Source organism: Scyliorhinus canicula, chromosome 1 (genome assembly GCF_902713615.1).
Source record: "Scyliorhinus canicula chromosome 1, sScyCan1.1, whole genome shotgun sequence".
Lineage (NCBI taxonomy): Eukaryota > Metazoa > Chordata > Chondrichthyes > Carcharhiniformes > Scyliorhinidae > Scyliorhinus > Scyliorhinus canicula.
The window spans coordinates 22,835,320-22,860,574 of NC_052146.1; the positions used below are offsets into that span (position 1 = coordinate 22,835,320).

Genomic DNA, 25,255 nt, shown 5'->3' on the forward strand with positions numbered 1-25,255 from the left:
GAACACATCCAGCACTGGGCACACCCAGAACATGTGGCCATGGTTTGCCGGGTTCACCGAACACCTCACACACCTGTCCTCTACCCCAAAAAACCGACTCCGCCTTGCCCCAGTCATGTGTGCCCTGTGCTGAACCTTAAACTGTATCAGGCTAAGCCTGGCGCAAGAGGAGGAAGAATTTACCCTACCCAGGGCGTCCGCCCATGTACCCTCGTCTATCTCCTCCCCAAGCTCCTCCTCCATTTACTTTTAGCTCTTTCACCGAGGCCTCCTCCTCCTCCTGCATCTCCTGGTAGATCGCCGAGACCTTGCCCACTCCAACCCACGCCCCCGAGAGCACCCTATCCTGGATCCTGCGTGCTGGCAACAGCGGGAATGCCCTCACCTGCCGTCTTACGAACGCCGTTACCTGCATGTACCTGAAGGCATTTCCAGGGGGAGCCCGAATTTTTCCTCCAATGCCCCAAGGCTCGCGAACGTCCCGCCTTACAAACAGGTCCCCCATCCTTCTAATACCTGCCCTGTGCCAGCTCAGGAACCCCCCATCCATTCTCCCCGGGACAAACCAATGGTTCTCTCGGATTGGGGACCACACCAAAGCCTCTATCTCCCCACTGTGGTGTCTCCATTGCCCCCAAACTTTGAGGGATGCCGCCACCACTGGACTCGTGGTGTACCTTGTCGGCGGGAGCGGCAGCGGGCCCGTCACCAGCCCCCTCAGGCACGTGCCCACACAGGATGTCATCTCCAGCCTCTTCCACGCCACCCCCTCCCCCTCCATTACCCACTTGCGTATCATCGCCACGTTAACAGCCCAGTAGTACCCGCATACATTAGGCAATGCTAGCCCTCCTCTGTCCCTGCTCCGCTCCAGAAACACCCTTCTCCACCCTCGGGGTCTTCTTCGCCCATACAAACCCCATAATGCTCCTGCTGACCCGCTTATAAAATACCTTAGGGATCAGGATGGGGAGGCACTGGAATATAAAAAGGAACCTCGGGAGCACAGTCATTTTCACCGACTGCACCCTACCCGCCAGTGAGAGCAGCAGCATATCCCACCTTTTAAACTCCTCCTCCATTTGCTGCACCAGCCTCGTCAAGTTGAGATTGTGTAGGGCCCCCCAGCTCCTGGCCACCTGGATCTCCAGGTACCTAAAACTCCTTTCCGCCCTTTTCAGTGGAAGCTCATCTATCCCCTGACCACGATCATCTAGAAGGACAAAAGCAGCAAGTACCTGGGAACCCCACCACCTGGAGGTTCCCCTCCAAGTCACTCACCACCCTGACTTGTAAATATATCACCGCTCCTTCACTGTCGCTGGGACAAAATCCTGGAACTCCCTCCCTAACAGCATAGTGACTGCAGCGGTTCAAGAAGGCAACTCAAACCATCTTCTGAAGGGAAATTAGGGATGGACAATAAATGCTGGCCTAACCAGTAACACCCATATTCCGTAAATTCATTTTTAAAAATGTGGTAGGAGATTATTACATTTGGATGAAAATGACATGGAAATATTTGCTGCAGATAATGATTAAGTGAAATTATTGCATTTTGCATTTTCAGTGTAAAGCTAAAGCCAATGGTCTCTGGAACCTGTTTTTACCATTGAAAACTGATCCTGAGGTTAAATATGGAGCCGGATTGACTAATCTGGAGTATGCTCATCTTTGTGAGGTCATGGGACGATCTCTTCCTGCTCCTGAGGTACTATAATTATTAATGAGTCATTACTTTTGTGGCATGGCCTGTTTAAATCTCTACACATTGTATGGGCCTTTCCTGTTGAATGCCTTATTTCTTATTTCTTTTAATTGTTTTTGGTTCGTAAATCGTCGAGCAGAGAAAGTGTCAAAATAGTCCATTGTATTAAAAAGTTTTGTATTTTGGGCAGAAGAACCCAGACTTTATAGCAACAATGAGAATGGATGGGTTTGTTTCAATTGGTTGGCTGGTGGCCAATGGATTGGCATGGGATAGTATTCTGCCTGGAGAGAACCCAGGAGAAGCCATTGAACCTTCAAGGGGAAGCAGCTCCCTCTCCACTGTGCTACCTACTGTCTGAAAAGTTTCTAGACCCTGAAAGAAGAAGTTAACTCTCTCTCTCTCTCTTTTACTCTCTCACTCTCTCTCTTACTCTCTCACTCTCTCTCTCTCTGGAATGCTGACTGCCTGTTATTTCTATGAGTCTACAGTGAAAACCATTACAAGCTGAAAGAAAAGATAACATTTATCTGAAATCCAAGACTGAAAAAGAAACTAACTGGAAGACGTCCATCAGAAACAAATACTCTTATTTTCATTATTTTTTACATACCCTGTGTGTGTTGTGTATGCGTGTGTCTATATATATTTTATATATAGAGGGAAGAGTGGGTAAAAGGGGGGTGGAGGTAGGTCAGACATTAGATATTAGTTAACCAGTTGTATTGTTGCCTATTTATAGGATTGGAGGATTAATCCAGAAAAGATTAACAACGGGCCTTTTACTGGGGGTTGTGCAGATCTCAGCCTCCGGAGTAAGACTTCCCAGGCACTGGGCCCGGATGGATACCCGGTGGAATTTGTGGCGGAACTGGGGCCACATCTGTTGGACGTGTTTAACGATTCACTGTCCCGGAGGATACTGCCGGGCACATTGGCACAGGCTTTCATTTCCTTAATCCTGAAGAAAGATAAAGATCCTGTGGAGTGGGGGTAATATCAGCCCATTTCTCTATTGAATGCAGGTGCAAAGCTCTTGGCGTAGGTGTTCGTTTGGAGGGGTGTCAGCCGTTAAATGTTGGCCAATATTAGAAGACTCCTGAAGCTGATGCTGTTGATCTTGTTAGGGGCCAAGCCGGAGGTAATTATCTCCATGGATGCAGAGAAAATGTTCGATCGGGTAGACTGGGGATACCTTTTTGAGGTACTGGGGTAGTTTGGCTTTAGACTGAGGTTCATTTCATGGATTAGATTGTTGTATACTGCCCACACTGTGAGCGTTCGCACCAATACATGAAGTTTGGGATACTTTTGGTTGTATGGGGGTACAAGGCAGGGATGTCCACTTGTCCCGTTACCTTTTGCTTTATCGATTGAGCTGTTGGCTCAGGGAGTATTGGGTGTCCCTTTACACGGACAACGTATTGTTGTATATCATGGACCCTCTCTCGAACGTGGGAAAGATAATGGAAGTGCTTCAGAAAGTTTGGTTCCTTTTCAGGATATAGATTGATCGTGGACAAGAGTGAGGTGTTTCCTGCGAAACCTCTGGGAAGGGAGCGGATCTGGAGAGATTGCTGTTTTGACTGGCCAGGATGAGTTTTGGGTACCTAGGCATACAGATAGCTCAAGATTGGGCCTTGCAGAGCAGCACGGTGGAGCAGTGAGTAGCACTGCTGCCTCACTGCGCCAAGGCCCCAGGTTCGATCCCGGCTCTGGGTCACTGTCCATGTGTAGTTTGCACATTTTACCCGTGTTTGCGTGGGTTTCACCCCCACAACCCAAAGATGTGCAGGCTAGGTGGATTGACCACGCTAAATTGCCCCTTAATTGGAAAAAATGAATTGGGTAATCTAAATTTATAAACAAAAAAAAAGATTGGGCCTTGCAAACAGGTTGAAACTGGCCAGCCTGGTAGAGGGAGTGATGGCTGATTTGGAAAGGTGGACGTCCTCCCGTTATCTTTGGCAGGAAGGGTCCAGGCGGTTAAAATGAATGTCCTTCCTAGGTTCTTATTTGTATTTCAGAGTCTTTCAATCTTTCTGCATGAGACATGTTTAGGTAGGATTAACAAGCTGATCTCAACCTTTGTGTGGACGGGTAAGAAAAAAAATCAAATACGCAATTAGAGAGTCAAAGGAGGAGTTTGATTCGAGGTGGATCCCGTTTATTTCCTTTTTTAAAGAACTGGTAGTCGTCAGCAATTTGGGGGGAGAGAGGGGATGGGTGGTGTTGGATAAATGAGGGAAATATGAGATTGGTTGGTGGGGGTATTTTTAATAAAAGTTTTATAAAGTTTTTTTGAAATAATTTTTATTGAAAAATGTTGAATTTATACAACAATAACGCACCTTAGTAAAATACCCCCCCCCCCCCCCCCCCCCCCCCGTTGCTGCTGCTATTGACCAAGATACCTATCTTTGAGCCAGGAAGTCCAGATAAGGCTGCCACCATTTATAGAACCCTTGTATTGATCCTCTCAGGGCAAATTTGACCCTTTCCAGTTTTATAAATCCCGCCATGTCACTGATCCAGGTCTCCACACTTGGGGGCCTCGCATCCTTCCACTGTAGCAGGATCCTTCGTCGGGCTACTAGGGACGCAAAGGCCAGGACACCGGCCTCTTTCGCCTCCTGAACTCCCGGCTCTACCGCAACTCCAAAGATTGCGAGTCCCCACCCTGGTTTGACCCTGGATCCAACCACCCTCGACACCATCCCCGCTACCCCCTTCCAGAATTCTTCCAGTGCTGGGCATGCCCAGAACATATGGGCGTGGTTCGCTGGACTCCCCGAACATCTGGTGCACCTATCCTCACCCCCAAAGAACCTACTCATCCTAGTCCCGGACATGTGGGCCCGGTGCAGCACCTTAAATTGGATGAGACTAAGCCTCGCACATGAGGAGGAAGAGTTGACTCTCTCCAAGGCATCCGCCCAAGTCCCGTCCTCTATCTGCTCCCCAAGTTCCCCCTCCCATTTAGCCTTCAGCTCCTCCACTGACTGCTCCTCCACCTCCTGCATTACCTTATAGATGTCAGACACTTTCCCCTCTCCGACCCACACCCCCGAAAGCACTCTGTCCATCGTCCCCTGCGAGGGCAGCAAAGGGAATCCCTCTACCTGTCGCCTAGCAAACGCCTTTACCTGCAAGTATCTGAACATGTTCCCTTGGGGAAGGCCAAATTTATCTTCCAGTTCCCCCAGGCCCGCAAACCTCCCGTCAATAAACAGGTCCCTCAATTTGCTGATGCCCGCCCTTTGCCACCCCCTAAATCCCCCATCCTTGTTCCCCGGGATGAACCGATGGCTGCCACCCAGTGGAGCCTCCATCAAGCCCCCTGTTTCCCCCCTATGCCGCCTCCACTGTCCCCAGATTCTTAGGGTCACCGCCACCACTGGGCTCGTGGTAAACCTCTTAGGGGAGAGCGGCAACGGCGCCGTTGCCATGGCACCCAGGCGTGTACCTCTACATGACGCCATCTCCATTCTTTTCCACGCCGCCCCTCCCCCCTTCATCACCCATTTACGCACCATTGACACATTGGCTGCCCAATAGTACCCCAGAAGGCTGGGCAGCGCCAGCCCGCCTCTATCCCTCCCTCGCTCCAGGAACACCCTCTTCACTCTCGGAGTCCCATGCGCCCACACAAAGCTCAAAATACTGCTCGTCACTCTCCTAAAGAAGGCCCTGGGGATAAAGATGGGCAGGCACTGAAAGAGGAACAAGAACCTCGGAAGCACCGTCATTTTGACGGACTGTACCCTCCCCGCCAACGATAATGGCAGCATGTCCCACCTCTTGAACTCCTCCTCCATCTGATCTACAAGTCTGGTGAAATTATGCTTGTGAAGAGTCCCCCAGTCCCTGGCCACCTGCACCCCCAGGTACCTAAAACTCTCCCCTGCCCGCCTAAGCGGGAGCCTACCAATTCCTTCCTCCTGGTCTCCAGGGTGCACCACAAACACCTCACTCTTGCCTAAATTTAATTTATAACCTGAAAAGGTCCCAAACTCAAAAGTTTTATAAACTTGATTGTCTTTTTTGTATGTTGTAAATTTGAAAATAGCCTGAATAAAAATATTTTTAAAAGATGAAATACGGGGTCCATTAAATTTCATGAAAGAGAAGTTTTTAAAACCAAAAGACGAATCCTCAAAGCAGGATTACGTGTCCATATTTCTGGAAAGACTCAGGAGCTTGTCAAGTAGCCCAAGAGCATTTAAAGTTTTCAGGAGCAAGAATGAAAATGTGGGCAGACAAACATGCCAGTTCCAGAACATTCCAAGCCGGAGATGAGGTGGTACTGGTATTGTGGCCGTTGCAGGGTGAACTTCTGAAAGTGAAATTTAGCAGCCCCTATAAGGGTGAGGAAGGTGACGTACCTCATCGATACTCCAGACTGTAGGAAGAAGGAGCCATTATGCCACATAAATATGCTGAGAAAATACCATCATAGGGAGGAAGATGTGGAGGAACAAGTGTGCCAGGTGGTGGAAGTAGTGGAAGAAGACAGAGATGGGAAGAGTGAGGTAGGTAAAGAGGTTCACAGAGTGACCTCCTGTGGTACGACAAGCAAATATGGTAATACTTGAACAGTTAGATACTGAGTTTGCCTATTTAAAAGAAGAGCAGTGAAAAGATCTTCTATTGGGCCCTGCCAAAGCATAAGGAGATTTGTAGATACACACCAGGATGGACTACACTAACTGCTCATGATGTTGACACAGGAGACTCCAACCCGATAAAATTATATTCATATCGACTGAATCCGCAGAAACTAGCACAGCTAGAAGCAGAAATCCAATACACGCTGGAGAATCATTTAATTGAGCCGGGTAAGAGTTGCAAGGGTAGCATCGTGGCACAGTGGTTAACATTGCTGCCTCACGGCGCTGAGGACCTGGGTTCGATCCCGGCCCCGGGTCACTGTCCGTGTGGAGTTTGCACATTCTCCCCGTGTCTGCGTGGGTTTCACCCCCACAACCCAAAGATGTGCAGAGTAGGTGGATTGGCCACGCTAAATTGCCCTTTTAAAAAAAAAAAAGAGTTGCTGGGGTTCGCCGGTAGTGTTGGTACCTAAGCTAGAAGGGACAACCCAGTTCTGCATAGATTACTGGAGAGTCAATGTCATTGCCAAAACAAATTTGTATCTGATTTTAAAGTTGGAGGATTATATTGATAGGGTCGGCAGTGCCTCTGGTCAAAACTTGACGTGCTAAAGGGATATTAGCAGGTTCCTTTAACACCCAGGGCTAAGGAGCTATCTATTTTTGTGACTCCCGGGGTTTATCAGTGTCAGGTAATGTCACTCGGATTCAAAAATGCACCAGCTACATTCCAACGACTCATGTACCAAGTAGTGGCTACAGTGTCTAACTGTGTGGCCTATTTGGACAATATGGTAGTGTATAGTGAAACATGGAAGGAGCATGTGGAACAATTGGAGGAGATATTCAAGCAACTGCAGTTGGCTGATTTAGTCATCAAAGGTGAGTTTGCCAAATAAAAAGTGACCTGCCTGAGGAATATTGTAGGACAGAAACGAGTGGTACCCAGAACGGCCAAAGTAATGAGGTTCCTGGGCATGTACAGGCTCTATAGAAAATTTGTATCTCACTTCAGTACCTTTGATCAACATATTGCACAAACAAGCAAAAATGGTATGCTCCAAGGAATGCCAAACAGCGTTTGGGAAATTGAAGGCCATATTGGTAAGCAAACCAGTGTTGGCCGCCCTTGATTTGTCCAAGCCCTTTAAATGGCCAAAGATGCCAGCAACCTGGAGGCGGGGGCAGTGCTAATACAGGACAACGAAGCAGGAATAGAGAGACCGGTGGAATGCTTCTTTTAAAAAACGAAGTCTGTGCCAAAGAAAGCACTCCACCATTGAGAAGGAAGGCTTAGCATTGCTACTAGCCCTTCAACATTTTGAACTGTATGTTCAGCATGACAATAAATAAAGCTTAATGTATACGGGTCATAATTCATACACGTTTATAGAAAAGTTTTAAACTCAGAATGCAAGGTTGTTACTTTGGATTTTATTATTACATTCATTCAAAGCTAAAATTGTATACATCCCAGAGGGATAATGTAATAGTGGATGCTTTGTCGTGAGTCTAGGGGCTGATTAGTCAGCCATGTACGAACTGGGGGGGGTGGGGGGGAGGGGGTGGCAGGGGGACCTATATAACGAGGAAGGATGAATGGATATATGTTTTTGATTTATGTCTTACATACTCATAATGAAACATCTGTGCCATTACATTTCATTCATTTTAAGGAGGGAGGCATTTAAGGGCCCTTCCCGTTGATTCCTCTAGTTCCTATTTCTTTTATGTTCCCTTTATCGTTTTTGGTCGATGGATCATTAATGGAGACATATCTTTAAGTCAAGTACGGGAAGCAAGAAACTCAAAGTGTCAAAATAGTACACTGTGTTATAAAATTTTGTATTTTGGGCAGAAAACCCAGACTTTATGGCACCCAAGAGATTGGATGGGTTAATTTCGATTGGTGGTCTGGTGTTCAGTGGATTGGTCAGGGTCAGTATTCTGCCAGAAACCGATGGCAATTAATTCTTGGCAGGTGGGGTTTTCGGAGAGGATCCAGGTGAAGGCATTGGACCCTCAAGGTGGAAATAGCTCTCTCTCCCTTCTCTGCTGCCTGAATGCAGAAGCTTCTAGACCCCGAAAGAAAAAATTGTCTCTCTCTCTTCCTTGAATGCTGGCTGCCTGCTATTTCTGTGCGTCCACAATGGAAAACAAAGATTACAAGCTGAAAGAAAAGATACCATCCATCTCAAAGCTTGGACTGAAGAAGAAACCTACCGGAAGACATCCATCAGAAACAAAGACTCTTATCCTTTAACTTTCATCCTTATTTTTCACCCTTCTTTCCTCTCTGTTTGTCTGGAGTGTTGGGCCATTTAAAAGGGTGAGGGGGGCGGGGGGGGGGTAGAGGTTTGATGGTAGTTAACCAGTTGTGTTTGTTGCCTATTTAATTATAGATATTGTTAATATGAAATGTTCATTGTGTTTAAATTTACAAACCTGGTGACTGTAGTTATTGGGCAGCGAAGACCTCCAGTATTTTTAAATAAAAGTTAATTTCAACTGTATTGTGACTCCGGGTAAATTGGGGCTGGATTTGACCTTGCATTGGCCCGGGGTGTCGTAACCATATGCGGTTATTTTTGTGTCATTCCAAGTTCCCTGTTTTACAGGCTTTCAACTGTTCTGCACCAGACACAGGGAACATGGAGATCCTGGTAAAATATGGGACTGAAGCACAGAAGGAGCAATGGCTTTGGCCGTTATTGAATGGGAAAATCAGGTCATGTTTTGCCATGACAGAGCCCCAGGTATAACACATGTTCTGACCTCTGTCACTCCCCTTTTAAAGCATTGTCAGTGAAGCCCTAAAAAGGGCAGAATAGTTTTTAGCTTTGGAACATTTACTAATTTCAATAAGATAGACGGTACATTGATGGATACATTGAGATTAACCAAAACCTCCTGGTCCCCCTTGTGCGTTCGAGTTCAAAATACAAGCTCAATTTTTTAAAAAATAAAAAAATTTAGACTACCCAATTCTTTTTCTTCCAATTAAGGGGCAATTTAGCATGTCCATTCCAACTAACCTACATATCTTTGGGTTGTGGGGGTGAGACCCACACAGACACCGGGAGAATGTGCAAACTCCACATGGACAGTGGCGCGGGGCCGGGATCGAACCCGGGTCCTCAGCACCGTGAGGCAGCAGTGGCTCTAAAAGATTTCTTAAGTGTGGATGGATTCCGATCTGGATTGCACAGCTCTACCCGGTGGGAATCGCACCTGGTTTCCCGCTAGAGACTACACTTGGACATATTTAGGGGGAATTCCGCCCCACTCCTTTTATTAAATAAGGAGACCAAAACTGTACATGGTACTCCGGGTGCAGCCTCACCAACGCCTTGTACAGTTGTCACAACACTTTCCTACCTATTTAATTCCCTTGCAGTAAATTCCAACATTTGATTTACTTTCCTAATCACTTGCTGTACATGGATTATAACATTGTGCGACTGGTGTACCAGGACACCTGGATCCCTTTGTACCATAAATATCTGTAGTCTTTGCCCAGACAGAAAAGTGGATTTGACACCACAACTAGATCAGCCATGACTTTATTGAATTGTAGAGCAGGCTCGAAGGGCTGAATGGGCTGTCCTTGCTAAATCCTAAGTTCCTTCTGCTTTTCTATTCTTCTTGCTAAGTGGATAAATTCACATTTTCCACATTATACTCCATTTGCCAATTTTTTACACACTCACTCAATCTATCTAAATTCTTTTGTAGACTCTTTAAGTCCTCTTGATTATTTACTTTCCTATCTATCTTTGTGTCATCAGCCAATTTAGCTACCATAAATGTCATACCAGTCAATGACATAGATTGTATATAGTTGAGGTTCCAGGACTCCATTGTGGCACTCACTAGTAACAGATTGTCAATCTGAAAATGATCAATTTATCCCATCTCACTGCTTTTGGTTAGCTCGCCAATCCTCTATTCATGCTAATTTGTTACCCCCTCACACCGTGAGTTCTTATTTTGTGTAGTAATCTTTGATGTGGCGCCTTGTCAAATTTCTATTGGAAATCCAAGAACACAACATCTACATGAGCCAGGAGGCGGCTGGCCTTGTCTCCATGTTCATATGGGCAGCACGGTAGCACAGTGGTTAGCACTGTTGCTTCACAGCTCCAGGGTCGATTCCCTGCTTGGGTCACTGTCTGTGTGGAGTTTGCACGTTCTGCCTGTGTCTGAGTGGGTTTCCTCCAGGTCCTCCGGTTTCCTCCCACAGATCCGAAAGACATGCTGTTAGGTAATTTGGACATTCTGAAATCTCCCTCTGCGTACCCAAATAGGCGCCGGAATGTGGTGACTATCGGCTTTTCACAGTAACTTCATTGCAGTGTTAATGTCAGCCTACTTGTGACAATAAAGATTATTATTATGTTTCTAGCTGGCTTTCTCTCATGCTCTAATTTCTCCCTCATTTTTTTTTAGTCCTTCTTTGCTGGTTTCTAAAATCCACCCAATCTTCTGACTTGCCACTTTTATTCGCAATATCGTAAGCTTTTACTTTCAATTTGATATATCCCTAACTTCCTTAGTTGGCCATAGATTGTCACCTTTCTTATAGAATCTTTGTCTCTTAAAGGCATGTATCTTTGCTGAGAGTTTTGAAATATCTCTTTCAATATCTGCCACTGTTCCTTCACCGTACAATCTTTTAATCTATTTTCCCAATTTGCCTTACAACTCTATCTTTGTACTCTTGCATTTGCCATTATTTAAGTTTAAGACTTTTTTCATACCCACACTTCGCATTCTTAAACTGAATGTGGTGGTTTGCTGAGAACTAACCTGCTAACTATTTGACGACAAGAAACCTCACAACGTGCTGTGAAGCCTTTACTTTACAGGACCCTCACTTCAATTTTAAATCATCAAATCCATTCAAAAGACCACAGGCCTGCCACATGGACACCAAAAATCATAAAACAAAGACTAAGATAACTGTAGAGTGTAAAATTGCATGACCTTAATTGTATCAAACTTTGTGTATGTGTGCACAGGCATGAGACCGGCTGTGTGATATTGCACTTATTCAATACAATTGCGAGAAAATAAATAACCTTCTTTATTTTAAACTCACAAAAGCTACCTGTTGAATTACTAAAATGGAATACAGCACAGTGGCACAGTGGTTAGCACTGCTGCCTCACAGCTCCAGGAACCCGGTTTCAATTACAAACTCAGGTGACTAACTGGGTGGAGTTTGCACTTTCTCCCCGTGTGCGCATGGGTTTCCTCCGGGTGCTCCGGGTTCCTCCCAGAGTTCAAAGATGTGTAGGTTAGGTGGATTGGCCAAGATCAATTGCCCCTTAGTGGCCAAAAGGTTAGGTAGAGCTACTAGGTTAAGGTGACAGCATGGGGCCCTAACCTGAGGTAGGGTACCCTTTCAGACGGTCAGTGTAGACTCAATGGGCCAAATGGTCTCCTGCTATACTGTCGTGATTCTATGATGCTACACTCTTGGGTGAGAAAAAATACAACTCTTTGAATACTGATTACGGGCAGTAAGAGACACATTTTGTCTGTGACAGTAAGAGGTCATTTGTGGAAGTAGCATATAGATCTCCTAACAATCTTCATTGTAGGATGAGGTATACAGGAAGAAATCATGGAGGCTTGGAAGCAAGGTAAGCGATCGCCATGGGTGATTATAATCTACACATAGATTGGATGAATCAGATCTGTAAAGGTAGACTGGAAGATTAGTTCATAAGAGTGCTCTGAGGACAATTTCTTAGTGCAGCACATTCTAGAGCCAACCAGAGAGCACGCTATTAAAGATTCTGGTAGAGTGCAATGAGGCAGGTTTAATTAATCACATTGTAGAAAAGGAGCCTCCAGCTAAAGTGATCATAACGTAATTGAATTTTGCATTCAAGGGAGGGAGGAACAATCACTAGGGAGAACGTATTGGGAAAACTATTGAAATTAAAGGTTGACATATCCCGTGGACCAGATGGGTTTTGTCTTAGAGTCTTAAGAGAAGATAGATGCATTGTTGGTGAACTTCCAAAATTTACTAGATTCAGGAAAAGTTCCAGCAGATTGGAAACTCAATGTAAGATCTCTATTCAAGAAAGGAAGGAGATATAAAGCAGGAAATTATAGGCCAGTTAGCCGAGCATTTGTTATATGGAAAATGCTAGAATTTATTATTAATGAGGTAATAGCAGGAGATTGAGAAATTCATAATACAATCAGGCAGAAACAACATGGTTTTGTGAAAGGGAAATCAAATCTGATCAATTTATTATAATTCTATGAGGAGGTAACAGCCAATGTGGATGAAGGAGAACCTGTAGAGGTGGTGTACTTTGTTTTTTAAAAGGCATTCGAGGAGGTGCCACACAAAATAAGAGGTCATAGTTTAGGAAGTAACAAATTAACATGTATAGCAGATTGGTTAGCTAACTGGAAGGAGAGAGTAAGGATAAATGGGTCATTTTCGGATTGACAATCTGTCAGTGGAGTGCCACAGGGATCAGTGCTGCAGCCCCTGTAAATTCTATTATGATTCTATGATAATAAGGAGCAGCAGCAGTAGGCCAATCAGGCCTGCTCTGCTAAAAGATCAGATCATGGCTGATCTGAATGTGTCAATTCCATGCCTCCATGACCCTTGACTTCCTTGCTGATCATTGAATATATTCAAGGCTGAGTTAGATAGATTATTGATCAGCAAGGAAGTCAAGGGTTATGGAGGCATGGAATTGACACATTCAGATCAGCCATGATCTGATCTTTTACAATCTATCAATGACTTGGATGAAAGAGCTGAAGCTATGATAGCTAAATTTGCTGATGACATAAATAGGTAAGAAAGAAAGTTGTCATGGGGACATGGAGTCTGCAGTGGGATTTGGATATATTAAGTGAGTGCAAAAATTTGGCAGATGGAGTACAATGTGGAAACTTGCCCACACTTTGGCAGGGAGAATCGGAAAACAGTGTGTTATCTGAATGGAGAGAGACTGCAGAACACTGTGGTAAAGAGGACCTGGGTGTCTGGGATGTGAATCACAAAAGGTTGATATGCAGATGCAGCAAGTGATTAGGAGAGCAATTAGAAAGTTGTTTATTGCTTATAAAAGTATGGATGTTTTGCTACCGCTGTACGGAGCGTTGGTGAGACTACATCTGGAGTACTGCGTATAGTTTTGGTCCCTTACTTTATGGATATAATTGCATTTGAAGCAGGTTAGAGAAGGTTCACTTGACTGATTCTTGGGAAGAAAAGGTTTGCTTATGAGGAACGGTTAAGCAGGTTGGGCCAATACCCATTGGAGTTTAGAGGAATGAGATGAAATCTTGTTAAAACAATAGACCCTGAAGGGACTTGACAGGTTGGATGCTGAGAGAATGCTTCCCATTGTGTGGGAGTCTGGAACCAGGGGACACCGTTTAAAAATAAGGGATCTCACATTTAAGACTGAGGTAAGGAATGTTTTTCTCTCAGGTGGGTCACTATTCTGTGGAATTATCTTGCCCAAAGAGCAGTGGATGCTGTGACATTGAAAATATTCAAGGCTGAGTTAGATGGATTATTGATCAGCAAGGAAGTCAAGGGTTATGGAGGCATGGAATTGACACATTCAGATCAGCCATGATCTGATCTTTTGGCAGAGCAGGCCTGATTGGCCTACTGCTGCTCCTTATTATCATAGAATCATAATAGAATTTACAGTGCAGAAGGATGCCATTCGGCCCATCGGGTCTGCACCGGCCCTTGGAAAGAACACCCTACTTAAACCCACACCTCCACCCTAACCCCGTAACCAAGTAATCCCACCTAACCTTTTTTGGACACTAAGGGCAATTTAGCATGGCCAATCCACCCAACCTGCACATCTTTAGACTGCGGGAGAAAACCGGAGCACCCGGAGGAAACCCACGCAGACATGGGGAGAAGGTGCAGACTCCGCACAGACAGTGACCCAAGCTGGGAATCGATCTTAGCTTCCTGTCCTTCCTAAATATCAATTATCCTTGAATATTTAGTTCTCAGTCTTGGTCACCTTGCAGCCACATCTCTGAAATGGCTATCAGGTCATATTTATTTCTATTTGTTTAATTCCTCTGTTTTTTTACAAATACCCCTCCATGCAGTCAGACACAGACCCTTTAATGCTGCCTTTTTTTTACCATTATTGCAAACTCTGGCCTTATCTGCTAGCCGTGCTCTGGTTATCATTATCCATATCGCTACCCTTTTCTAATTCCTTGTCCTTTCCCTTTAATTTACCACATCTCACCCCCATTATTTAGTTTCATGACCTTAACCTATCCAGTATTTAATGGAAACATCTAAAGATCAGCTATAGAGGTCCGTGGTTAGTCCGTCAATCTGCTGCAAAATCCAAAGTTGAACCACAACAATTATTGCTGGAAAGCTTAGTGATTGCACCATAACAGCCAGCGCCAATTGAAAGTAGAACATCAGCAATGAAGCACTTCCTGTCTGTGGAATCCTTTTTTTAATATAAGTTTAGAGTACCCAGTTCATTTTTTTTCCAATTAATGGGTAATTTAGCATAGCCAATCCACCTACCCTGCACATCTTTGGAATGTGGGGGCGAAACCCACGCAGACACGGGGAGAATGTGGAAACTCCACACGGACAGTGACCCAGAGAAGGGATCGAACCTGGGACTTCGGTGCCGTAAGGCTGCAATGCTGACCACTGCACCACCGTGCTGCCCTTATGGAATCCTTTTATGATACGCCATGGGACACTGACCCTTATTATAGAACCATAGAATTTACAGTGCAGAAGGAGGCCATTCAGCCCATTGAGTCTGCACCAGCCCTTGGAAAGAGCACCCCAATTAAACTCACGTCTCCACCCTATCCCCGTAACCCCACCTAAGCTTTTGGACACTAAGGGCAATTTATCATGGCCAATCCACCTAACCTGCATATCTTTGGACTGTGGGAGGAAACCGGAGCACCCGGAGGAAACCGACGCAGACACGGGGAGAATGTGCAGACTCCGCACAGATAGTGACCCAAGTCAGGAATTGAACCTGGGACCCTGGAGCTGTGAAGCAATTGTGCTAACCACTGTGCTACCGTGCTGCCCTGCTTAGTTCAATTACAGAATTGCCTGTCAGTTCCAAAGACCAAGGTTACTGGAATGTGTTAAGTTGTGTGAATCCTAGTTGACCATCCAATTCAATTTCTCCAGGTTTTTCTGTGATCTCAGCACCCACTGGAATCAAACTTCTGACATTTGTAACCATGTTGCCATATTTATGGCATGGGGTGACTGAAAGGAAATCATTGAATTTTTATACACGTAATGGTATACAGTTGTTTCAATGATATATAGTTATAAGTTACTTTGCTAATGTACTCCTTGAAGTTCTTTAGTTATCAGCCTTACTAAAAGCACATGTATGGCCATTTAAACAGGGCCAACATTGCATCCCAGTGACATCTTGTCAGTGTTACTAATATCTTACCATTTTTGTCTCATTTATTGAGTGCAGTGCTTGCTATAGAACTGAGCCACACAGACAGGGACCTCAGTCCTTGCCGTGTAAAGACTTGGCTACTCTTAGCAGCAAGGACAGTATAGTTGATCTCTGTGGGCTAATGCGAGGGGAAAAGTTGACCTGTGTCTTTGCTCCTAATCACTATCCCTTGACTCATGGAAAGAATATGGCTTTGTTCAAGATTCCACATGAAAAATAACAACTTGAGTGAGGTACAATGATCATAGATCTTAGAATTTACAGTGCAGAAGGAGGTCATTCGTCCCATCGAGTCTGCACAGGCCCATGGAAAGATCACCCTATCTAAGCCCATACCTCTGGCCTATCCCCGTAACCCCATCTAACCTTTTTGGACACTAAGGGCAATTTATCATGGCCAATCCACCTAACCTGCACATCTTTGGACTGTGGGAGGAAACCGGAGCACCCGGAGGAAACCCACGCAGACACGGAGAGAGAGTGAAGACTCCACACAGACAGTGACCCAAGCCGGGAATGGAACCTGGGACCCTGGCGCTGTGAAGCAACTGTGCTAACCACGGTGCTACCGTGCCACCCGCACAGTAATGATATCCTTGGAACCGTATCCCAGAAATAACCCACATCCTTAAAGGAGGGAATTTTTTTTTTAAAGTACCAGCATTCAGACATTTTTCCATTGCTATAGTTTCAAAGATGTGGAGATGCCGGCATTGGACTGGGGTGAGCACAGTAAGAAGTCTTACAATACCAGGTTAAAGTCCAACAGGTTTGTTTCAAACACTAGCGTTCGGAGCGCAGCTCCTTCCTCAGGTTCCTTCCTCATAGTTTCAACAATTGCTAATGCTGTAGATTCTAAAACGAGACGGTTACAGGTGACTATTACATTTCAAGGTTTCTGATTAATCCATGTTACCTTGCATGCAATGTGCAGGTTGCATCTTCCGATGCCACAAACATTGAAGCCTCAATTGTCGAAGAGGGGGTCATTTATATCCTCAATGGCCACAAATGGTGGACATCAGGTAAGAAAGACCAAGACAAATGACACATGATTGGATGAGAATAATGAGAAGATGGGGTGGAATTAGTACACTCCATTTACTTCTTGGATCTAAATTTTGAAATGAAGTAAAAACTGGGATGAAAAAAGACGATTTTACTGATAAAAATTCATCCTTCTACTTCCCATTGTGGCATTTACTGGTGTTAAATAACCCCAATGTTATGCATATTTAGTTTGCACTAAAGGTGTCAGATTTTTAAAAAAATCTTTCCTGACATATTTTGAAGCATCTGTTTGAGTTTACCCTGTCGCTACTACGTGGCTATATTTTGGGATCTGCTTTAATCACCTACTTTCTTCAATTAAAGCTTCTCATATTTCCTAATTGTTTATCAACTTCACACTTGGTATCAATCTTGTTATTCTTCTCTGCACCTTTTTATACGCAGGCATCTATTTTCTGTAGCTTACTAGCCAATATTGAGCTCGACATTCGTGGTCTGACCAGTTAATTTATAAAGAATATGAGCTGCAATAATCTAGAATGCCAAGTTTTAAAAGGCCTCAAAGTGTATTACAATTACATATGTTATAGAATGACACTGCCATGTAAGTCACAGAAAGGTATCATAGAAATATTTAGGACAAAGCAGCTCACTTCATCTGCTTCCCATTTACCACCTTAAACATTCACTTCCCCCACCACCGATGCACAGTCACAGCAGTGTGGTTTGCCTCGCTGGGCTCCGAGTCTGCGCACTGCTGAGTGAGCACGCGTGTGCGGGACTGCTGCCATTCTGAAAGCCAGTCCCAGCCGTTGGGCACTTCTTCCCACAATCAGAAACACCACGACCAATGACCCCGTAGCATTCCCGACACCTGCCCGCGACCCACCCGCGTTTCATGACCCTGAGTTTGAAAGTGACTGACCTAGCAGGGCAAAGGCAGCAGATACCACCACCTGCAAGTCACCTTCCAAGCCCCACACCATGCTGAATTGGAACTACATTGCTGTTCCTTCACTGTCGCTGGATCACAAGTCCCTTCCGAACAACATTGCACTAGACTGACTACAGGGGTTCAAGAAGGCAGCTTACCGCCACTTTCTCAAGGGTAATTCAGGATGGGCAACCAATGCTGGCCTTGCCAGTGATGGCCACATCCCACGGAACAATATTTTAAACATTAGAAGTTACGTAAGAAAAGTAAAAAAAAGATATTCACACCATTTCGCTTATCTAAAATTCTAGATCTCTAATTGTACCAGTCAACTGTAGTTTTAATTTCTATTTTTGTCTTTACTATCCTGAATAGTAGATTTTTACAAGCAATGTACTCTTTGAATAAATAAGCTCTTCATCTATTTTTAGTTTCTTTTTACTTTCAAACAATGTTCTACCTTTCTCCTGATCGTGAAGAAACAGAGGTAATTTTAATTAATCTATATTTATATTTATAGTATTAGAAATGAGGTACAGCTTTAAGTAAGTTTAATTTTGTGCTTTTGTATTTGAAAAGGCTGATAATTACAGTTTGATTTAGCTGTATCCTTGGTAATTAACATTTATGACGTGAAAGCAAACAGTTTAAAGGAAAACCAGGCTGTTGCTTAGCAACCAGGGGCCACTTTAGGACAAAATACTGTTTTAAAAATAAATTTAGAGTACCCAATACTTTTTTTTTTCCTATTAAGGGACAATTTAGCATGGCCAATTCACCTACCCTGCACATCTTGGATTGTGATGGCGAGACCCATAAATACGGGGATAATGTGCAAACTCCACACGGACAGTGATCCGGGGCTGGGAATGAACCCGGGCCTTCAGCACCGTGAGGCAGCAGTGCTAACCAGTGCGCCACCGTGCCGCCCAGGACAGAAATAACTTTTGAGTTAGTTGTGGGCGGCACGATAGCACAGTGGTTAGCACTGTTTGTTTGCAGCATCAGGGTCCCAGGTTTGATTCCTGCCTTGGGTCACGGTCTGTGCGGCGTCTGCATGTTCTCCCCGTGCTTGCGTGGGTTTCCTCCGGGTGTTCCGGTTTCCTCCCAAAAGACCCGGAAGACGAGCTTGTTAGGTGAATTGGACATTCTTTATTCTCCGTCTGTGTACCCGAACAGACGGCGGAGTGTAGCGATTAGGGGATTTTCACACTAACTTCATTGCAGTGTTAATGTAAGCCTACATGTGACAATAATAAAGATTATTATTAGGTCAAGCCAGGGGAAGCTGGACAGGACAAGTGAGCTGCAGGGAACCGGCTTCCCAAAAGAGCAAAAGAAAGTCCCAGAAACCAAGTGGCAGTGACAAAAATATGTCTCAGGAAGACTGTTAAGTTAAAGGAACAAAGAACAACAAAGTTCAACAAGGTCCAGTTCAGGAGAATTCAAGTAAAGAGCAGAGAAAATGTTCTTGAGTTAAAAAGACATCTGGAAAAACCAGACTTAAAGTTAGCTAGGCGAGAAGCCAGACATCCGAGGCAAATCAAAGGTTTGGTGACACTTTAGTACAGCCTGCAAAGCATTAGTGTGCTGTTGTTATGGCTGGGGACCTGAGCGATTGTGTGGAAACTTGAATGCATAGGGTGTCCCACGTCAGAGGAATACCTAAAAGAGAGATTGAAAGCCTGGAGATGGATCATTGGGGAATGCATCTGAGAGAAAGCGCGTTTTGGGGGAAGATTCCAAGCATGTTCTTCAAGAGTGGAGTTTGAAAACGCTTGCGTGGAGTCAACGTTCCTGTGAGAACAGTTAGATCATTGTGTAACAAACAAACAGCCAGGAAAATTTGATATAAAATCCATAGAAATTGTTTCTGGTGGCATCTGTCACTTGCTTTCAGAGGGTGATGTGTCTAACCACAGTTGGCCTACTGATTACATGGACTGTGTATTACCAAGAACATTAGAGTATAAGATCCATTTTGTAACTTGTGTTATCCTTACAAATCTGTGTACACCTGTAAAAATATAGGTGAGTAAAGGGGTGGTGTATTATAGTTACTGTTTAATAAAGGTTTTATTCTTTTGTTAAAAGTTTGTTTTTCCCCCCTTTTTTAAATAAATTTAGAGTACCCAATTCATATTTTCCAATTAAGGGGCAATTTAGAGTGGCCAATTCACCTACCCTGCACATCTTTAGGTTGTGGCAGTGAAACCCACACAGTCACAGAGAGAATGTGCAAACTCCACACGGACAGTGACCCAGAGCTGGGATCGGGAGAATGGAGCGCAGCAGAAAAACAGGATCACATTCTCTGCTCCCCCGCTGCCAGCCATAGAGGGCTACCCACCCCGCGCCAGCGGGAAAATGCAAAATAGTGAACCACCAAACTCCCGCCATGGGAAATCCACTGGGCGGGTTTTGGTGTAAGTATGGCCAAGCAGTCATTACCAATGGACTGACCCCATTGATCCCCCTTGGGATCCGCCACGCCAGGCACGAGTGTCACTGCCAGGGTGTAGGTACCATGGTGCCAGGGGCATTGCACCATTGGCAATACCGGGGGTAGGAATGAAAGGGGGTGTGTGGCTGAAGGCGGGGTGATATGGGGGGGTCAGGTCACCCTCATGAGTGTGTTGTAGGGGGGAGGGTGCAGACCTGTTATTCCCATGGTGGTGGGGGGAGGGGAGGATGCCCCTCCTTGATGAGTGGTTGGGGGTGCCCTCCTTGTCAGCGAGGGGTCAAGATTTTCATTGTGGTGGGGAAGGGGGCCTGCCGCTGAATACTGAGATCGGGCCGCCCGCTCAAAATGGTGGCTCAATACCAGAATGTGAATGGAATCTGCCGTGGCCTCCCCCATGCATAAATTTTCATGGCCAATGACTGTGGCTCACACCTGGGCGCTACTCATAGCGCCAGCAGAGACCATTCCCGAATATCTGCTGACAGGAGCACTTAGACTTCGAGAAGGAGAATCCCACCCTAGTGTTGGTGTGGCATAGTGACCAAAACAGGGAAGAAAATGGTTCTGAATTAATGTAAGCCCCAGCATGATCACTGTTATATGATTCTTTCTTGACGGCATAACAGCCACCTGTGAGTCTTGCTCTTGGGTGTCATTGTACTCCGATTATGTGTCTTGACAGGTGCAATGGATTCTCGCTGCAAACTCTGCGTGTTTATGGGAAAGACGGATCCTGAGGCTCATCGTCACAGACAGCAGTCCATGATTCTGGTTTCTATGGATACACCAGGGATTAATGTTGTCCGACCCCTATCTGTTTATGGGCTGGAAAACCCTCCAGGTGAGGCAAGCTACTATTGGAGGGGAAAGTGTATTGTACAATTGAGGAACCTGTGGAGAGAGATGACACAAGAATAGGTGGGCAGGCAAGAGGTGAGGATGACACAAAGTGGTCCACAGGGGGACATAGACAAGTGAAATGAGTCGGCAAAACCTTGACAGATGGAATATAATGTAGGAAAATGTGACTTTGGTAGGAAGAATAAAGGAGATTAATATTATTTAAAAGCAGAAAGCTGCAGCACAGAGGGATTGGGTTCCTCATGCATAAATCACAAAAAGCTAGCATGCAACTTAAGTAGGTAAAAGGGAAGGCAAATGGAACGTTAGCCTTTATTTCAAAGAGAATGGAGTTGAACAATAGGGAAGTCTTGGTAAAACTAAATGAGGCATAACGTTGAACGCACTTGGAATATTATGAACCGTTGTGATCCCCTTATTTCAGGAATACTGGCATTGCAGGCAGTCCAGCGAAGGTTCACGAGATTTATCCCAGGTATGGAGGGATTTCCTGATGAGAAGAGGCTGAGTAGTTTGGGCTTGTACTCATTGGAGCTTAGAAGAATGAGAGGTGACCTTACTGAGACAGGGTAGATACTGAGAGGTTATTTCCTCTTGTGGGAGGGTCTAGGATTAGCGGGCATAATCTCAGAGTAAGGAGTTCTCCATTTAAAACAGATGAGGTGGAATTTTTTCTCACATGGGGTAGTGGACCTGTAGAATTCTTTACCGCAGAGGGCTGGAGATGCTGGGTCGTTACATATGTTCAAGGCTGAGATAGACAGATTTTTAATCATGAGGAATCAAGGGTTATGGGAATAAGGTGAAAAGTGGAGTTGAGGATTATCACATCAGATCAGTCATGATCTCATTGAATGGTGGAGCAGATTCGATTGACCGAATGACCTACTTCTGCCTTATGGTCTTATGAGCACCAGACCAGGGGCTGGTTAAGCTCACTTGGCTAAATCGCTGGCTTTTAAAGCAGACCAAGCAGGCCAGCAGCACGGTTCGATTCCCGTACCAGCCTCCCCGGACAGGCGCCAGAATGTGGCGACTAGGGGCTTTTCACAGTAACTTCATTGAAGCCTACTCGTGACAATAAGCGATTTTCATTTTTTTTTTCATGTGCTTGGAGATACCCAAGGAAAAAAGATTACATTTGGGGATGCCGAGGTGACACTATTGGTATAGTGGATACCTTGGGTGAAGCAGTGTTCGAAATTTTCTTTGTCCGTTGGCTGTAAGGGTTCTGTCGAATAAGTTTATTTAATCATGTTCCAAGACGCTAAACTGCCTCCAATGTGATGTAAATATAGTCTTGTTTAGGGAAACTACTGGTTGGCTGGTGTAACCATGGGAAAGTGTCACACTGATTTAGAAGGGGTGTTTTTCTGTGGTTGGAGCAAAGTGGAAGAGACTTTATTCTCTATCTAACTCTGTTGGCTTTGGTCTGAAGGTGCTTGCCGCTGACACTGTGTGCTTGAAATAGGAAAATGTTCCACTTCCTAACTTTGACATCCATTATCTTGGTAAATATAAAATTCACAAACTTAGTTGGCTTCAATATTGCTCTCTCCGCACAGTTCCTTTCATCTAACAAAGGAAACGAATCAGCCTGTTGTGCTGTTGCCAGATTGTTGGTATCTCGCTATAGGATAGGACGAAAGCCTGTAAGAATTGGAGTTGTGATTTGTTATAAAAACACATCGTGTGAGATCAAGGGTGAGATCAGGTGTAATGCCTGTTCTTTTCAGCTTCGATCTTGTCTGCCCTTTGTCCGGTGGACCTTAAATTCGATTGAATTGTTTTTTGGAGCAAGCAAGGATTAGGGGTTTTCTCCATCCGCTCTGCGCATTGACTTTGTAACTCGGAGAAAGTGTTACTCTTTTTTTTAATGTTGCTTTACTGAAGGAGGTCAAGGCGAACTTGTATTCGAAAATGTTCGAGTGCCCAAAGAGAACATTCTGTTGGGGCCTGGCCGAGGGTTTGAAATTGCCCAAGGAAGGCTGGGGCCAGGAAGGATGCACCACTGCATGCGACTCATCGGCTATGCAGATCGAGCTTTGCAACTTATGAAAGAGCGGGTGAGTATCTGATGCTGAGTGAGGTTGATCACCTGGATACCTCCATTCAGATCTAGACCAACAGGGCTGTTTATAAGTGTCCCTTACTGACTGTTAAATGCAACCTCGCATTGCTAAGTGTTATTGAAATATGGATAATTACCTGTATTCCAAAAAGCACCTCGTTGAAATCATCAGAGATATCTTGGAAATATGTGGTTCTTTATACATGAAACAATTTATTTTTCCCTCATTTGCCCTGCTGTGTTGGGATATGGTTCTAACCCTTGTCTCTTTCTCCTCCGTCACTTTACTTTGTCTACTTCTTCACATGGAAACGGGGTGAAATGGAGGGCTGATCACACCACCTTGTGACAGATTAAGGAACTGCATTAGTTAGGATTCAAGATCAGGTTAACTACCCAGTATAACGGGTGCAGAATGGCCAACAATCGAAGATTTAGTCTGGAAAAACTTCTGCGCCATGGAGAGTAGGGAGATTCCAGGTTTTGTCCCTGAAATCAGCGGTTCTTACGCATGACAGCAGTGGAGGAACTACAGTAGGCTTTGGGGCAGAATTTTCCCCTCCTGCCACCTGAAGAGTCATGATGTGGAGGTGCCAGCATTGTACTGGGGTGAGCACTATAAGAAGTCTTACAACACCAGGTTAAAGTCCAACAGGTTTGTTTCGAATCACTAGCTTTCGGAGTGCTGCTCCTCCCTCAGGTGAATGAAGAGTTGGGTTCCAGAAACATATATATAGACAAAGATACTTTGAATGTTCCTCCTACCCCATCCTCCATCCTATTAGCTTAAAAACTCTTACATTTCTATCTTTCTTCAGTCCTGATGAAGGGTTATCGACCTGAAGCGTTAATCCTGTTTCTCTTTGCAGAAGCTGTCTGACCTGCTGAGTATTTCCAGCATTTTCTGTTTTTATTTCAGATTTCCAGCAGCTGCATTATTTTGCTTTTGTATTCTGGAAAATGGTTTATCCTGGTTTTGGAGCCTCAATAAATAAATAGTAAATGAGGGCATAAAGATTGTATGAGTATCAACAATTTGAGATTACTGCAAATTAATGGGGACACTTATTTACCCTTTCGTCTCTTTTACCATACTCATATTCATTGTTTTCCATTTCCCCGCCTCCTCCACACCCCTCTCCAACTATATAATCAATCCATCACATTTCTACCCCTCTTCAGTTCTGCACAAGTCATACAGTATTGAAACATTAATTCTGTTTCTCTTGCCACAGATTTTGCCTGACCTGCTGTTTATTCAGCATTTTCTATTTTTGTTACCTTTTCTATGTGGCTCAGTGGGCTCCATTATGCATCTGAAAAGTGCAGAAGAATTAAACTCTGATGCACGTGGTCAAGAATGTCTGTGATCCGTCACCTAAACTATCTGCAACATTATAAAAGAGCAATACAATGCAGATTCTAACTCACTCTCTAACTTCTCACCTGCTGCATGTAGGTAAAAACGCGAGTGGCTTTTGGAAGACCACTAGCTGAGCAGGGGACTATCATGGCAGACATTGCTAACTCCCGGATTGAAATTGAACAGGCAAGGTTGCTAGTGCTGAAAGCTGCCCATCTCATGGATACAGTGAGGGGCAAGGTAAAGACATGTTAGAAATGAAAGCTTCTATCACAAGCAATGTGGAATGAAACCAGCATAACCTATGTCATTGTCTGCTTACTAATTCCATGCTTTTTGGTTTATAGAATTTTGCCACCTTAATCTATTTATCAATTTAATTACCTTGTGTCTGTCACACTTTTTTTTTATTCATTCAAAGTATATGAGTACCATTGGCAAGGCCGACATTTATTACGCATCCCTGGGCAGCATGGTGGCGCAGTGGTTAGCACAGCTGCCTCATGGCACCGAGATCCCAGGTTCGATCCCGGCTCTGGGTCACTGTCCATGTGGAGTTTGCACATTCTCCCCGTGTTTGCGTGGGTTTAGCCCCCACGACCCAAAAGATGTGCAGGATAGGTAGATTAGCCACGCTAAATTGCCCCTTAATGAATTGGGTACTCTTTTTTTTTTAAATAAAAATTTTTTTTAAGATTATTATAAATATTATTATATTGTTCATTTGATTTTTTTAAAA

At 44.6% G+C, this 25,255-nt stretch overlaps 1 protein-coding gene across 1 annotated transcript in view; it reads left to right on the forward strand.

Annotated features, from left to right (window-relative positions):
- LOC119979123 (acyl-CoA dehydrogenase family member 10-like) overlaps nt 1-25,255 on the forward strand; it is a 117,176-nt gene that overhangs the window by 84,597 nt on the left and 7,324 nt on the right. The window contains exons 14-19 of the mRNA XM_038821166.1: nt 1,571-1,711; nt 8,937-9,074; nt 16,747-16,837; nt 20,904-21,062; nt 22,976-23,148; nt 24,613-24,756. Coding sequence (XP_038677094.1) covers nt 1,571-1,711; nt 8,937-9,074; nt 16,747-16,837; nt 20,904-21,062; nt 22,976-23,148; nt 24,613-24,756 — 846 coding nt within the window. The remainder of the gene's footprint in view (nt 1-1,570; nt 1,712-8,936; nt 9,075-16,746; nt 16,838-20,903; nt 21,063-22,975; nt 23,149-24,612; nt 24,757-25,255) is intronic.